Source organism: Manis pentadactyla, chromosome 7 (assembly GCF_030020395.1).
Source record: "Manis pentadactyla isolate mManPen7 chromosome 7, mManPen7.hap1, whole genome shotgun sequence".
Lineage (NCBI taxonomy): Eukaryota > Metazoa > Chordata > Mammalia > Pholidota > Manidae > Manis > Manis pentadactyla.
Genome location: NC_080025.1, coordinates 131281636 through 131299122, shown reverse-complemented (window position 1 = coordinate 131299122; position 17487 = coordinate 131281636). Strand labels below are relative to the sequence as shown.

General features: G+C 37.9%; 1 protein-coding gene across 3 annotated transcripts in view; it reads right to left on the bottom strand.

Annotated features, from left to right (window-relative positions):
• LRGUK (leucine rich repeats and guanylate kinase domain containing) overlaps window positions 1-17487 on the bottom strand; it is a 111828-nt gene that overhangs the window by 69295 nt on the left and 25046 nt on the right. For all 3 annotated transcript variants that reach the window (XM_036905581.2, XM_057504778.1, XM_057504779.1), the window contains exons 6-10: window positions 16025-16149; window positions 11909-12052; window positions 6783-6863; window positions 4883-4969; window positions 3423-3529 (exon numbers count right to left, since the gene is read on the bottom strand). In XM_036905581.2, coding sequence (XP_036761476.2) covers window positions 3423-3529; window positions 4883-4969; window positions 6783-6863; window positions 11909-12052; window positions 16025-16149 — 544 coding nt within the window. The remainder of the gene's footprint in view (window positions 1-3422; window positions 3530-4882; window positions 4970-6782; window positions 6864-11908; window positions 12053-16024; window positions 16150-17487) is intronic.

The window sequence follows — 17487 nt, the reverse complement described above, 5'->3', positions numbered from 1 at the left end:
GGAAAAAAATAAAGGCAGTCCCAAAAGGTTATATACTATATGATTCCATGCACATAGCACTCCTGAAATGACATCACAGAGAGACAGGGAACAGATTATTCGTAGCCAGGAGTTAGGGAAGATGAGAAGGAAAGAGGTGACGATGACTGTAAAAGGGAAGCATAGGGATCCTTGTGACCAAACTCTCCTGTATCTTGACTGTAGTGTTTCTCGTATGAATCTACACATGTGGTAACAGTGTGGAGAAGTAAATGCCCACAAGATCATAGGGAAAACTGACAAAATCTGGTAAGGTTGAAGGATTGTATCAATGTCAATGTCCCGGTTTTGATATTCTGCTATAGCTGCGCAAGATATACCATTGGAGGAAACTAGGTGAAAAATATATAGAATTTCTCTGTATTATTTCCTACACCTGCATGTGAATCTAAAGCTATCTCAAAATTTCAAGAAGTTTAAATAATTAAAGAGAAAATAATTTGAGAGGAAGTAAAAATATTGAAGATAGGCAAAGGAGATCTTCCTGAAAAAGAAAACCAAAGGAAGAGAACAAATATTAAAGACTGTAATTCAAGAAAACCTCCCTGTAATAAAAATATAAAACAAAACTGTACACTGAAAGAGCACAGAGCCCACCTGAGACTGACTACTGGCCCAGAATGACTAATGTCAAGGCAGTCCATTAAAATTACTGGACTTTAAATTTAAAAAAAAATTGTTCATCTAGAAAAAGAGAACACATGACTTAGAAGGGAAAGAAAATTAAATAGTCATCAGATTTTCGACAGCAATGTTTTGCATCAAAAGAAAATAGAGCAACATCTTTACTATATTCAAGGAAACAAGTGTAAGACATGACTTTACATGTAACATAAATGACTTTCAAATACAAAGTTTTGTAAACAGTATCAACTTGCAAGAGTTCAAGGGATACTGATACCATAGCCCTTCCTAAGGAATCTACTAGAGAACAAGCTTCATACGACCAAAATGACTCAAGAGACATCAATATAAGTTCTGGTGGTGAGCAACAAATATGCAGTTATCCACAGATACAAGAATAAATGACAGCAAAAGAGAAAGTATAATAAGTGCTGGCTACATATTCTGACAATATAAATATAGCACACTATTTTTAAGATGGGGTGATTGACACTTACGTGAAATAGATATAACAGACAAATTCATAGAGACAAAGGTAGATTAAAAGTTACCAGGGACTAGGAGTAGCAAGGAATGGGAAATTACTGCTTAATGGTTACAGAATTTGTTTGGAAATAGATGGTGATGACGGTTACACAACACTGTGAACATAATTAATGCCACTGAACTGTACACATGGGTAACATGGAAAAATTTATTTTGTATGTATTTTACCAGAATGAAAGAATGGGGGGGGTATTAATGGGAAGAGCATAAGCAAGGTACGGTTTTAATGTTTTCAGTAATCATGCTGGTGGTAGGAATAGTATTGGTATTCTGATTCTGATACTGTTGTGGTGTAATATGGGATTTAAAAAAAATAATTATGGGATGTTCTAAATCCATCTTCCTCTGTGTCCCTGGTGTGGGAGAAAAGGAAGATACAAATATAACAGAGAAAAGGTTAATTAAATGCTCAACTATAGTCCTGAAATTGAATTATAAGTATCAATATGAATTCAGCAGATATTCTGTCATCTATCTATAGAAAGACAGTTAGATCTATCTAGATACAGATTAGATACATATTAACAGATTGGACAGCTGTAGATAGATAGGTACAAACAGATAAACAGGATAGAGAGATTAGATAGATGGATGGATGGATGGGTGGGTGGGTTAGAGGGAGGGAGGAAAAATGTATATTCTCCGCAATGTCCACTAAAAGGCCTAGAGGCAATGACCCACCCAGCAGCAACGATTATGTCCAGCACCCAGACTGGGATTGGGGAATCCATTTCTCGCTAAAACAAACCATGGCTTCTTGGAGAAATGGCTGATTCCAAAGTTTGGAGAGGACTTGTACAAGATGGGCCTGGAGAACCTCGTCATACCAGAGAGCGAGAAAGCCATCCGTGACTTCCAGCTCACAGTCAAGGTTCTGCTGTGTCATTTTAATATTGAATCCTCACCCCAATCAAACAAGAAGAGGGGACAGTGATTCCCCAATAAAGCAGTGTTACAGTCCCACAGTCAAGAATCAGGGTTCCTCTCTGGGAGCTGCCAGAGAGTCAGGTACCAGCCCAGGGTGGGAAAGGCAATGTCAGACCTGCTCCACCTCCATGAGTCTTTCACAGCGAACACTGCCCTGTCCTGGAGCACCCAGGGCTGCTGGGCCATTTGCTCTTGTTTTCCCCACAGCCAGAAATGATCATGAAATATGCATTTATCAGACACTGCTGTGAATTTCTTTGATACATATTTTTATATAAATTTACCCCAAAGCAGGAAACAACTAGCAATATCTCATAAACTAGAAAAGAAATACAATGAGGACATAAATGCCCTTCTTTTAAATCAAATGTGCTTTTCCAGATATATGCAAATAAATGATAAATCATTTCACCTAGAGGGCTACCATAAATATATAAAACTGTCAATGTCTATATTATTAAATTACATGTAAAACATCATGTTCTGGATGTAAAATAAAACATTTTGCTCTCTGTGGGAAACCAATCCTGTGGAGCACAGGGGCAAATACCACATGAGGAAGGGAAGCCATTTATAACCAAGAGATTTTACAAGTATTTTTAAAATGCCTTTGGGTATTGATAGAATTTCTGTATTATACTTGTAGCATAAATGGCCATCTGCTGCAACAGATTGTTTAAGAAGAAATGGAGAAACCGTGGTAAATCTGTCTTCAAACTTAGAGGTGAGAGACACTCTTCATGTGTTCAACCAAGCTGGGTGACCCACAAGCTCAGTGCAATCACTGTAAAGATTATTTCAGGTTTCCCTTAGGCTGGCTGGGCTTCCTTCTAGGGACTCTCTAATAATCTGCATCCACAGATGTTCTTTGAGCAGGGGTATCTCGCATTCACTCAAAGCTAAGGAGAAATTTGCAAGGGATAGAAATCACAAGTCTCTGCTGAGGAGGCTGAGGTCTCTGGTTCTCTCCTATAGCACAAAAATTGACAAATTATTATTTTTTATTTCACTGACCTGTGTCACAGGGTAGCTACCATTCAAGGGGTTAGATGAAAGAAGGGAAATGAAGCCACACTTGGGAAAACACCAACAAGTGAGCTCCATATTCAAGCATGTGATGATCAATGCTATAATTGAGACAACATAGCCTATCAAATGAAGATCTGATCCTTTCCATCAGAGAAGATGAGAAAGGAATGGGTCACACAATAGAGGGCTAAGAATAATGATGAGGTTGTCCTGTGCTTGCCACTCTGAGGTCCACCTTGTGGATCCCTACTGAATACCTGTCAAAGATCCTCTGTGGCTGCATCACGCTGTTGACAACATGGGTCAGGTGGTCTTGGGCTGCGACCACTTCCGCAGGAGGGTCATATTTATTTACTGCTGCAACCTTTTCCAGAATAAGAAATGCAAAAAGGAAAACAAAGAAGAAGGCTTTGTCTCTAGAAAGAAGGCTTATTTTTTCTTCAATGAAATATTCTAGACATGCAACCAGGTATAGAAAATAATGTAATGAACATTCAGGAATCTTAGTCTTCATGTCTATTTGTGCTTAGTCTTCATGTCTGCTCTGACTTTCTTAAAACCTAAATAATGATAATTACTTTAAGATATTGAACTAGAGCTCATTGGTCTTCTACTCCTTTGTACTCTCTGATTTGGGAGGGCAAAAGTGACAACAAAAACAAACTTCTAAAGTCCAAGATTACTTTTAATACAGTAAACATGCCAACTTTCAGTATGAAAAGAAGGAATAAAATTCATGGCTCTAGATTCCAGGTAGTTGATATTGCAAAATTTTTGTCTCATCCCATCGCACCAAGAACTACTGTGATTATCTCAAGTTCTACTCCAAACTCCTCCTCTTTCAGCATAACTTTTTCTGTTCAAAGAAATGGACCTTTCCTCATAATGTACAATTCTTTATCCCCCATCTTTGTCATCCCTCTAAATGCATCATCTTCATCTACCACACCTTTACTTAATATAAGGCTTTAAAATGTATTCCCTTTGCAAAATGATAATGGGAAAGAGAAATCTAAGAAGTGCCTTTTAGTGTGAGAATAGTAACAAACTAGCATAACTATTTTTAACCAAGACTTCAGAAAGGTATTTATGAAATGGAGTATCTGCCTCTCTACATATTTACACTTGTTTTCATTCCAATCTCAAATTTGCATCCAGTGTAAGAAATGCCTCATTAGTGGAGATTCCATCAGTCATGAAAGCAAGACAAAATAGCGAGCATGGTTGTGGTGGGGGAGGTAGGTGCTAGAGCTCAAGGTCTGGTTACTCCAGAATTGTGTGTCCAGAGGAATGATTATCTTAAGGAGCAGAATTAAGGATTTAGGATCTCAGAGCAGTGGTTTATTGGAGTGTTTTTTGATTATATGGTAGAAGGTGATTAAAATACTTTTCATTATTAAATGAATTTTTAGAGTGACATGGAATCACATACCCTCCAACTATAATATTTTCCAAATTCAGAAGCTGCCATATGCTGCCAGCCTATAGAAAGAGTGCTGCTTCCTTCCACTCCCCACCCACCAATCTTCCACGGTCCCAGTAGCAGGGCTTTTGCTGCATTTGTGTTGATGCTCAGCTTTGCAGGTTCAACACCAATTGGGAAACAGTCCCTAAATAAATAAATAATGAATAAGTGACAAAGTATGTCACTTATTGACTATATTGGTCCTGCAGTAGGCATGAACTCATAAACACATGAAACGATATGATTACATACCTTTTCTTCCACTTTAATCTTCTTCTGATCTAATTCTGTTAATCGTAGTAGCATAAAAATTACGAAGAACCAATATTCAGATTTTTCCTATTTGAAATAGCAAGAGGACTAATCAGTTGCTTTCCTTTTCCCAAATTCATAAGCACCAGCATTCTACTGTCATGAGTGTAGGCCTGTCACCTATCACCCGTCATTCACACACCCTCACAGGTCTCTACATTTTCACAATTACCAGTCCCCTTATATTAACAACTCAAATGCAGGCTGCTCCTTGTAACTTAGAAAGGTCTTCAAATGTGTAATTTGGTTAATTTCCCTGTGAGATAAGCAGGAAGGTACAATTATCTTCATTTCTTTTCTTTTTTTGCTATTATTAATATACAGTTACTTGAGCAACATTATGGTTATTAGATTCCCCCCATTATCAAGTCACTGCCCATCAGCGTAGTAAGATGCTATAGAGTCACTACTTGTCTTCTCTGTGTTATCCTGCCTTCCCCGTGCCCCCCCTACATTATGTGTGCTAATTGTAATGCCCCTTATTCCCCTTCTCCCTCCTTTCCCACCCAACCTCCCCAGTCCCTTTCCCTTTGGTAACTTTTCATTTCTAAAGAGAAAAACCACTAAGCCTCAGAGGGGTGAAACACTTCATCTAAGACTCCAAGGCCAGTGAGTCACACTTTATCTTTTAACTCTAAAGGGTTTCATTATTGCAAATAATGGAATATTATTTCTTTTTACTTTGTATTTGGATTAATTTGTATCACTTACTATGAATTTGTTTCACAAATATAAAATAATGTTCATGTATAGAACAAATTCCTTATTACTCCCAACCATCTGCTGTGTTAGGATTATCCGGCTTTTAGAATTATAATGAAAGTTTGTTGTATTAAGAAGCTACATCTTTGAAGTGAAAGATATTAGTAACTGATGCATTGTCTAGATGAGAATGCATTCGAAATGAGCATACAAAGGTCTCGTGTGTACTTTAATGTGTAAATGGGGGAGTTTGTGTACATAAATGAGATAACGGGTATGAAATGGTTGTGATATTTATTTATACATAAGCACAAACAGTCCATGGACCCGAAACTGGGGGCTGATGGGCACTTTAAGCCCTACTCCTTTCTTTCCCAGAGACGCTTTCAAATTGTCTGCCATTACTCCCATGCCACAGGTTATTTCTATTTTTAAATCTTAGTTTTCATTTTGATTTTGGCTTTTTGCCTGTCCAGATATGTTCATCAAGATACACATAAAAAGAAAAGTATTCAGGGATATATACAAATTCAAGAGTCTATGGAAAGGTAAGTGAAGGGTAGGTAGAGAAGTGAAATGAAGGACAAATGGACAAAGAGGGAGAGACCGAGGCTAAGGAAGAAAGGACTTATCAATGGAAGGAGAGAGAGGTCTGAAAAACAGTCATGGATCTTTGAATCCCACAGGTAAAGAATCTGTGGGAAACATTATTTTCTTCTATAGTCATTTTACAACAACACCGATTTCACAGCTATATTAAGACAAATCACTTTAGGTATCTAATCTTAGCCTTTCCTTCCCTAGTTATAAAATAGGAGCCATATTCTGTCTACGCCTCCGGCATGCTGCGTTCTCTAATGTAAAAGGACACCACTCGACAATCTCAGCAGCACCCTCCTGCAGTCTTCATTACCACCTGGATGAGTCACACACGGCCACACGGGATAGGGAATTACAGCTGCCCTTTCACTGACAGTGACGGAAGGTGCTACTTTGCTTAATCCTTCTGTTTTCTAAGACAGAATGAAGGGGATCACATTGTATTCATATTCTTGACGTTCCTTATCAAAACTACCTCTTGAAGAATTATTCCAAGAAAGTCTTCATACTCCCTCCCTTGATATAAATGATCTCTCACCTGAATTGGATTTCTTAGAAGATTGAGAACTCGAAGGAGAGGTAGACTTTCAAGGTTTTCTACCTCACCCAGCTCTGCAATCTGTTCAAGAAAGAAAAAAAAAATTATCATAGACTACAGGCATAAAGATAATAGGAAACAACATAAGAGGAGCTACTTTGGATCCTTTAAATTCAACTCATTACAAAAATTACCCTGTGACTCATAGACTATGAGACGTGACTGGCGGTTACTACGGGCGCGGGGCTGGTGTGGGTGGGTGAGGCAGGTGATGGGGATAAAGAGGCACAAAGATCTCGATCATAATATAAGCTGCTCCTGGGGATGGAAGTGCAGCATGGAAAATATAGTCAATGGTTCTGTAACATCTTTCTATGTTGACAGACAGCAACTGCATTAGTTGGGGCGAAGATTGAATAATATGGGTAACTGTTGAACCACTGTGTTGTATAGTTGAAACCAATGGAATTTTTGCATATGCCCCTCGACAAATGTGAGCACCCCCCCCACATGTTCTTTCGTCCTCTCTGACTGGAGAACAGTGAGGTGGTCCTCATCTCAGCCATGTTTGTTCTCAGGTAGCAATCAAATAGTATATAGAATCAGAGAAACGGTACAAAAAGTGCACGCAAGGGCGACCTGGTTCTCCAGCCACCTCACCTCTAACCCTTCCTAGACTTGCCTCCCGACACTGCTTCTGCTAGCCTGGTTCCCTGTGGCTGCTGAAGCCTTCTTACTGCATGCACATGCGTAGTCTATCATCTTTTCATTAAGAGATAATTATTTTAAGGAAAGCTTAAAAACTAAAAATAGAAAACTGACATACTTCTTGACATGGGTGCTACTTGGGTGTTCACTGGAAAACTGTTTTTTAAAAATGTACATTTATGTTCTATGCTTTGTGTGTAGGTTGGGTCACAACTCTAAAAAGTAAGGAAAACCTTGAGAGTTCCTTAATCTAACCAAGGATAGAGCTTGGGTTGCAGCACGTCTGAATTTTCCACTAAAGATAAACAATTTTACTTAGATTTCCTGTCATTAGCATAACTGTCATTTTATTTCAAAGGCAGATACTGAACTTTTACAAAAAATTAATAATCACTTCTTTGTTTATATTGCTCCCTACGTCATTTGCATGCACTGTAAAAGCGCTTCAACAGCAGAGACACTGGTAATTCCTGAGTTAACCCAACCACAAAGTGCAGCTAAAATGGAAACTATTCCCAACAGTAAGTCAGGGGAATATGTGCCATGTTCAAAGGATGCCATTTTCAAAGATACATAATGAAAGGCAAATTCAGATTTATAAAATACAGTTTGCACACATCAGTCTAGTCACAGCAACATTATGTTATTATACGCAGCTCTTTCCGCAAGACGACTGGACTGGCCATTAGATTGTCATTTCCATTGTCTACAAAATGAAAGGATTTTTGTTTTTATTGTGTTATTCAGGAAGGTGGAAGTCAGCTTGGTTCACACTGCCCTGTCAGAACTTTTGAACGATGGTTTGACTTCCCTCTAGCGCACAGCCTTTATGCTTGGGCCTGACAGAAACGTTAAGAGGAGATATTTTCCTGTAGTCACCATGTCTCAGCAACAAATCCTGGCCACGTGCACTTGCAGACCTTGGCGGCGAGTGGAGAGTGGCATGTTCTTTCCAAAGGGCAAACTGATGTGTTACACATGCATAAGCTATGAACCAGCTATCTCCCCTCAAGAAGTTTACACTGAAGAGATCATGAGGTACGAATTAGATATGAGAACATTCAGCCTAACATTTTTAGGAAAACTGAAAACATTTTCTAAGTCCTAAAAACTCCACCATTATGTGATTAAATGAGTCATGGTATGGTCCCGTAACAGGAACACATTTTGCAAGATGGCGACATCTACGGTGATTGACATGGAAAGATCTTGAAATGCTGCGAACACCATGAACAGAATCGTGGACTACAAACAATTCTTTTGTCATTAAGATGTCAGCTGGGATCAGCCAGTCTTTCAGGAGTCAAATGAGAGAGATCTGGCTTTGCTCCCAGCCCTTCCAAGGGTAGGATGAGGTTGGTAAGGCAGAGGGGCAGCAAACACGGAGTAGCCTGGCCTCGAGTTCCCCAGCTGCTGCATGAGGAATGTGCCGCAGACACTGGTTGCCCTGCTCTGGAGCCCTCGCCCTGTAGCAGACCCACCCTCACATCTGCTCTCCTCAAATGCCTAGACCCATGGCTATGTGTGTCACAGATGCTCACAGAAGGTGTGGGAGCACAGCACCCCAAGTGACTTAAAGACAAAAACTGCCAGAATGGTTATATTCTTAGAGAACTTCCGTCATCTGCTGCTAAGAATGTCATACCAGCACAGCTGATCCCCGGATTCCAGACTCTCTTCTCAAACCTACTCTGTTCCTACTGGCTACTCCCCAGCCCCCAGAAGCCTGTCAACTTCGACTTTGTAGGACCAGCGGTTTAGTCGACTCTTTTTTTGCCATTTCTCTCTAGGCCACGCTCTCCAAGGCCCACCTCCAGACCTAAAGGGGCCTGGTAAGGCCTTTTCTTTAGATAGACAGACCGAATGATTTGTGAAATAATGCCATGAAGACAGAGAGAAGTAAAACATCATTCTCTAAGGAACTCCCAGACCAGGATCTTGCTTATAGAAGAAAGGACTGAGGTTGTAATACAGTTAACATTTTGGGGATGAGATTTAAATGGTTAAAATGACATCAAATCTAACAAGTTCTATAAAGCAGAGAGTAACAAAGGTTCCCCAAAACACCAGCTGATGGGAAACATTTGCAAAGGGACTTTAATGTTCTAATGATCATGCAAAGGTGTGGCAATGTTTCAACCAAGTAAATACACTGATGAAAGTGCTACCAATATAACAATATTCTTAACATCAAATGAATCACATGAGAAGCAATAGCAGTGTTATGTTTCCTTTATATGATAAATTTTCCATCCCTGATGCACAGTATCCTCAGTGGTGCTGGAGAAGTCTCTGAGGAAATTTTGGATGGCTCAAAGAATATTTCAAAGTACTGTTTGCTGCTCCCCAACCTGCCCAGTGGGGAACCAGGGAATTATGTTATTGTTATGGACCCAATTGTTGCCAAAGGAGCTCCCCCTTTGGGACACGTGGCCACTTTTTTTTATGGAGTCTCTTTTAACATTTGAAAATTACAAACTCCTTTCTTCACTTAACAATACCCCCTTTTCCACTAAACTCTTCCAAATGTAATTTGAAAAGTCTCTTGAAATAAAAGAGAACAAAATATTATTCATGAGGTCTTTTTAGGCCAGCACTATCCAGGACGGTAGTTCCTAGCCACATGGGGCTACTTAGCACTTGGAGTATGGCTAGGATGCACTAAGATGTACTGTAAGTGTAAAGTACACACCAGATGTCAAAAACTTAGTGTGCAGCAATAGAATATAGAATGTCTCATCAATAATTTTTATGTAGATTACATGTTGAAATGATATTTTGGATGTATTGGGCTAAATAAAATACATTATTAATTTTGTCTGTTCTTTTTATCTTTTTTTATTGTAGCTACTACAAAATTTAAAACTGCATATGTGGCTCACATATAGGGCTAGCATATTTCTACCAGAAAGCTCTCTTCTAGAGCATCACACCATTTCTGGAGGAAGGGCCATTAGCATTTCATTTACTGTCTTTTATAGGGTGTAGAACACTGACTCTAGAAGCAAAGCATTCTGTATTTGAATCCTGTCTCTGCTATTTTGCTGGATATGTAACTTTATGCAAGTTACTTGAACTCTCTGTGCCCTGGGTTCTTCAACAATAAAATAGCAATAAAAACCAGGTTATAATGAAGATTAAATGAGATGATACATGTACAGTGCTTAGACGAGTGCCTTACGCATAAATACTTAATGACTACCTCTAGGCTATTTTATGACTGTAACTGTTATTACTATGATTACTCCTTTTCCTGAGTCCTGAGATGCACTGAGTTGGGACTTAATGAGTGCAGTCGACTTTGCCAACACCCCCTGTTCATATGTGAGAGCCATTTTAACAGCCATTTCATGAAAAAGACAGAAAAACTATATAAAACAGAGATTGTGCTGCCTTCATAAAGATGCACAACAGCACAGTGAATAAAAGTTGGCCATTAGAAATCATTTTAGAAGTTGACAGAACAATTTAACATATAAATCAAGTGAAAATAAAAATAAACAGTTTTGTCTCTTAAGAATCGACTTCTTCCCAGATCTATAGTCTGTCTTCTCTTGATTTTTAGAAATCTAACAGCCAATGGAGTTCACTGGAGAGTCACAGACACACCCACTGAACACCACCACTGTGAGCAGAGAAATGTTTCCACAGCATTACATCTCACCCCAGCTAGGACCAATGTCTCTTTCAGGGTCAGCCCAAACTTCCATTTTCAAGAAGAAATAAACATTCAACTTCCTTATGAAATCCTTCTAAAAAATGTGATGAAGTAATCAAACAGAATAAAATCACATTATAGACCTTATTGCATAAAAAGTCAGTTATACCATAATTATGAGCTTAAATGCTTTATTAAAGATGAGGTATAGTTAAGAGTAAGAGCCTATTTATATAATTTGTGAAAGTGTGCCTTGAGCCAGATATGAAAATTTGAGTAAATCCAATCACAACTCATACAGATTGGGAACATACACTAGTGTTACTGGTAGGATGTAAGAATTCACTTCCTCTTCTCTTTAAATGGTAGGCAGGGGCAACACCAGCCTTTGGCTATTCTCATGTCTCTAATTTCCCTGCTCTGACATTTCAGACATTCCAAATTCATCATTCTAAATAAAATTTCACACAAATACATCTACTTCAAAAAGTCACATCCACTTGGTTGCAGTTTAGACCTTTAAAACAACGTAAGTGATTAGGAACCATCAAATTTGAAAAAAATTAAGAACTTTTAAGTATTTATTTAAAAAAACAAAAACAAAACACAGTCCTCTGCAACTACTTCTCCAGGAGATTTTCCAGAATAAACTTTGCAAGCTGGCATTTAATGTGACAACCCTTGAGAACCCAATAATAGGTCCTAGTATGTGTCCTTTTATGTAGACAATGAAACGAAGACATATAAAGTATGAAATTACCTTATTATCCTCTACATTGATCACTTCCAAAAAGTCATGATTCTCCAAGCCTTGGAGACTACTGATCTGATTGTGGGACAGATCCACAATCTGCAGGGCTTTTAGGTCCTCCAAACCTGTGATCTTCTCAATCTCGTTATTGCTCTAAAATTGATAAAATATACTTAATGTCTGAGAGGCCTCCAGTAAGAGAAAGTATAAGAGCAAGTTTTCCATTCTGTATACTGCCCCAAATCTCTTCAAACCAGTAGGCCATTCTTGTCCCCCCCTTCCCATTTCCATCATTCACCTCCCTAAACACATACACATACGCCCCAGAAAGAAATCCTAGGTTTTCTGTTGGAAGACTCAGAATATAATATTCTCACTAAAGTTAAAGCAAGATGAATGTCCAAATCAGTACAAAAGCTCGGTAGAAAAAGCTTTCAACACTGCATATCTAAAGCCTACTGATAGCAGAGTTTCATGTTTATCTTTAGAAATAAAAATTTAATGCAATTCTTTCATCACCACTAGGTAAATCACTTGAATATTGTAATTCTCATATACAATTTGTCTGCAGAAATATCTCAATACAATCACTTCTTATCATGAGGCATGTGGTAGTCTGATACAGCCCTTGAGTTACCCACGCCCTTGTGCAGTTCCCTCCTCTGGATGCCGACTGGCCCTGTGACTCGCTTTCACCCAAAGAATACGGCAGAAGTGTGCCAGTTCCAAGCCTAAGAATTAAGAAGGTCTGCAGCTTCTCCTTTTGTGTCTTCGAGTCCTGAGCTACCACGTAAGAACTCTAGCTATTCTGATAGAGAGACTCTGTGGAGAGGTCACGCGGAGAGGAGCCCTGCGAGGAACACCCCGGCCATCCCAGAATCCCCGCTGAGCCCGGCCCCGGGGCCGATGTGCCGGCTACACCAGCAGAAGAAACACCTGGCTGCATCCAGCTCGGACTGAAGAGCTGCTGGCTAACAAATTTCCTCCACACCACGACACTTGCGTGGCTTGTTATTCAACAGCAGATGATTAAACTGAGTTCTTTAACAATTCACATGCAAGTACCTCTCAGACAATGAGCATAAAATAAAGATTCAAGACTCAAATGTGGTCCTCTTTCCCAACCCCATGTGCCTGTGGCAACAATAATTTGCATTTTCTTGTACACTTTCCCACATACTCAGAATACCTTGGGTTCCTTAGCCTTGAGGTATAAAAATAACACAGTAAAATTAAACTTTTAGTTTAAGCTGAGAATCATAATAAAGAGAATTTCGAGGATCCAACTAATGCTGTGATACACCCACCTTTAAACTTTTAATGAGCACTTAACTGAAAAATTACAGTATTCTCTTCCAGCTACAATATTTTTCCTGGTACATGTTTCCTGGTATATTTAATAGCAAGAGCTCATTTTTATGCTACTTTTCATAAGATGCCAGTAATGAGCAAGATTTGTGTTCATTAGTATAATTCTATGGCTCTTTAAAATGTATTAATAGAATGTTGATAACCTATAAAGGTGGGTGATAGTGCAAGCAGGCTCATTAAACTATTCCCTCTTTTTTTATATATGTTTGAAAAATTCCATAATAAGAAGGAAAATATATTCATAACCCTATTTGCCTAAGTCAAATCACATTTTCTACTGTTCAGAGTTCAAAAATGTTCTAGAAAGTGTAACAGAAAAGGGAAAGAAAAAAACTACACTCAACATAATATCCACATTATCCACATTAACTTATTGGAATAAGACCTCCATATCCCATTTAAAATGTGCCCACATATAATATTTATGTACAATACACTTTTTCCCTAGGAACTTTGAAGTACTGTAGATGTGGAAGATGGATTGTAATAATTCTTTACAGTGCCTCTCATGGGTTTCAATGTGGTAGATGCTTAAGAGTGGAGTGAGGCACAGAAAAGTTTAATTAGATAGCCTATGGCCATAAAAGAAAGCAGAATTGAGAAATATGCAGAATCACACAATTTCTGAGTTGAAGGTCATCCAGTCAAACCCTTTATTCAATATTGAAAAACTGATATATCATATCACTCCATAGTTTCTGCACGAAAACTTCTTCTCGCTTGTTTCACCATGATTAGCAGGGGAGAGGGGGCATTTAGAGAGAAGTTATTTTCCTAACTAGATGAAGTAAGAAATATTCTCAATCTCCACAATTTGGGAGGGAAAAAACAAGTGGCTCTTCTAAGAGAAAACAAATATTCAAGTTTGGAATGCATTGTCCTTACTTACTAAGAGATGTGGTTGACAGAGTAGGCCCATAAGGGAACCACATTTTTCCTTTATGGGTATTGTGATAGTTGATGGTGGACATTTAACAATTGGTTTGTATAGTGAATTATTATTTTTTTCAAAATTGTGAAATGAATTATTTCCAATAGTAAAGCAACTGTTTTTCTGATTCCACGAATTAAAAAATAAAAGCATTAAAAACTGTTGAAACAAATGTGTATCATTTTATTTTACATAATATTTGGAAGTGAAACACCATTCTCAAAAACTTTAAGGAAAATGAGTGATGGCATCGTCTGTATTGTCTAGTTCATCTTGGGTGATGGGGCAGAGATTGAAAAATCTGCCTTATCAGTTGTAGAAAAAATAGGTCCTTTATGCCTTCTCTAAAAGCTCCTTGAGATGGAACTGTCCACATGGATTACTTATTTAGTTATTGAAACAGACTCTTAGGATAAAAGTTCTATGTGTCATTATTCTTAATAATGAGTTCACTTCTCATTCCCTGCAGATACCCATCTATCTCTTCCCACAAGCACATCCCACTTAGTTAATGGGAATGCCAACACACAAAGACATGTAGGGAAAGGTTAGGTTCTGACAAGCAACAAATCGAATAGTACCTACTGCCAGTAAGCTTTCAAATTATCAGAATTTTAAAATGTGACTTTGTTTTATAATTTTTAAATATGCAATCCAATGTATCAAATTCATTTATTTATGCATTGCTAACATGCTTCAGTGGGCAGGAAACATGAAACCTCAGGGAAATTATTAAACCTTTCCATGCCTTAGTTCCATTCTCCATACTGGGAACCAGTACTTTACCCTCACTTAACTCATTCTAAGGACAGAAGGGTCTTGAAAACACAAATCAGGCTCCAAGCTTAGGGAAAGAAAAACTAACACATAGCCAACCTTCAGCCATCTGTATGGCTAAGTAAGGTAAAATAGTATTTTGTTTATGTCAAAAATCTGCACACAAGCCAAGATGTCATTTCAAACAACGGTTCGATACTCTCCTACAAGCTAGTTCAAGTAAGGAGCTAATAAGCTACCAGCCTTGTGACAAATGTAAGAAGAGCAAAGCCATTCAAGGGAAAGAAGTAGGGGAGAGGAGGAAATAAGGTAGGAGAAAGAATCCTACATAATCCACACACTATAGTATCAGCCTCCAAATTAGGGACCTATACTGTTATTTCAAAAATACTGTGTATATCTTTGGAAATAAGATCCTGATCTTTTTTTTAGAAATTATCTGTAGTTTCATTTAGTCACATAGCAGGTCATATGGCTTAAGAAGAGTGCTCTCTGTGGGAAAAAAAATAAACATTTAAACTTTCTGACTGGAATTGTTCATTTACTCTTAGCACTAATTCTGGTTTTCCAAAATGGGGGACTAGCATATATCGATAGAAAAGAACAGCCAACATTCAGAGCCTAGAAAACATCTTATGGCTCAATTCAGAGCAATAAAGTATTAACTGCACCAAACATTATGGTTATATATGTGTTTGAATATTATTTCATCAATAGGACATTAATACATTAATGAAATGTATTTTTTCATAGTCATTAAAAAGTATACCGTTCTTTTTCAGTGTAAAATGTCAATCTTTTAACAAATTGAATTTGGATACCAAATTAGTAAAGCATTTTACTTTAGCAGGAAATATTGATCTCACACACACACACACACACACACACACCCCAGATATGGAAAGGAACAAACAAAAACTGAAGACAGTAACATTTCATGAAGGAATTAGCCCTTTAAAAATTTGAAAAATCCTAATTATCATTCATATATTTACTAAAACTTAAACTAGAACTTCTATAAACAATGACATTTTTATTAGACTCACCAGACAAAGTACTTTGATCGGTAACATGCTTAAGCCATTAATTGTTGCGATCTTGTTTTTGGCCAAACTGAGGTGAGTTAGATTGCTGCAGAGCTCTAGTCCACTGATTTCTGTGATCTCGTTGCCTTTATACCATGACTATGTTTAAGGAAAATGTTATTAGGAATATTCTGAAGAAAAAAAAGAATCAGTGTCAAAGCATCTTTAGAAATATCAGCCAATAGCATAAATAAAGTGGTATACCACATGCCCCATACAGAATGAATGCTAAATCTTGAAATATTTTTCATATAGAAGTTAATACTAGCACCATTCGAAATAATATATATATATATTTAAAGGCATAGATTTTGAGTGTAGTCAGTTGCATTTAATTTGGTGAGTAAAAACATTTTTAGAGTGTCAAAGTCAATATCGTGATATAGAGAGAAACAGCTTTTCTCTCCATCTACATTGGCTTCTCATCTCCCTTTAAAATAAGTAAGGCCTAAACTCTGCCTTCATTTCCTCTGTGGATTAAGTTTCTAGTCGTTTTAAAATTTAACTCATTTTTTGTGTTTCATCTGTTAACAGTCAGCTAAAACTGAAATCTCAAAGTCAAAATTTCTACTTACCTCCCTCTGTCCTCAGTATCATTGGCAAATTTCCAAGATTCGATCTCATTCCCCCAAAGCTCAGTTTCCCTGCCAAGCAGACTCGGACATCACCATTTTCTCAGCCCCTCATAATCTTCAGGCATCCAAACCAATCGCCATGACTGGCATTTTTTGCTTCAACACATCTCTTTAATTATTCCCATCCTTTTCACTCACTCCTTCGACAACTTATTCAGCCTTAGCACAGGGGTGCCTCTAACACACATTTCCTCCCACCCTCAAGTCAGCCTATACACTGTAGGCAGGTTCTGTTTTTCAAAATGTTGATTGCCTATCCTGCTTCAGTGGAAAACTTCTCATAGTATGAATTCCAAATTCCTAACTCTGGAATTTAAGGCCCTTCACCTGAAGCAAAACCTATTTACCCGATTTCATCCCCATTATAATCCAGGAAGAACTCTCTCCAGTTCTGCTAAGTCAGTCTTCTCCACAGTTCTAGAATGTGCCAGTAACTTTATTATTATCAGTGTATCTTTTTTTCATACTGCTTTCCTATTCCTTTTTAAATCATGCCCATTCTTTAGGACTTAATTTCAAACTCCACTTTTTTCCTTTTCTTTTTCTTTTTTTAACATTCACATTAAACCACATCTTATTTCTTTTTGAGAGAGAACCTTGTTTTCTTATTTCTATTTCTTTTTAATTGTAGAAGTAAGAACGGAAGATGGACTGGAAGAACATATTTACAACATATGTAGTAGACAAAGGATTATTACCTAAAATGCATAAAGAATGACAATAAGTTTGTAGGAAATGGAGAAAGAATACCTCCAGGGAACTCCCAGAAGAGCAAATCCAAGTGGCTAA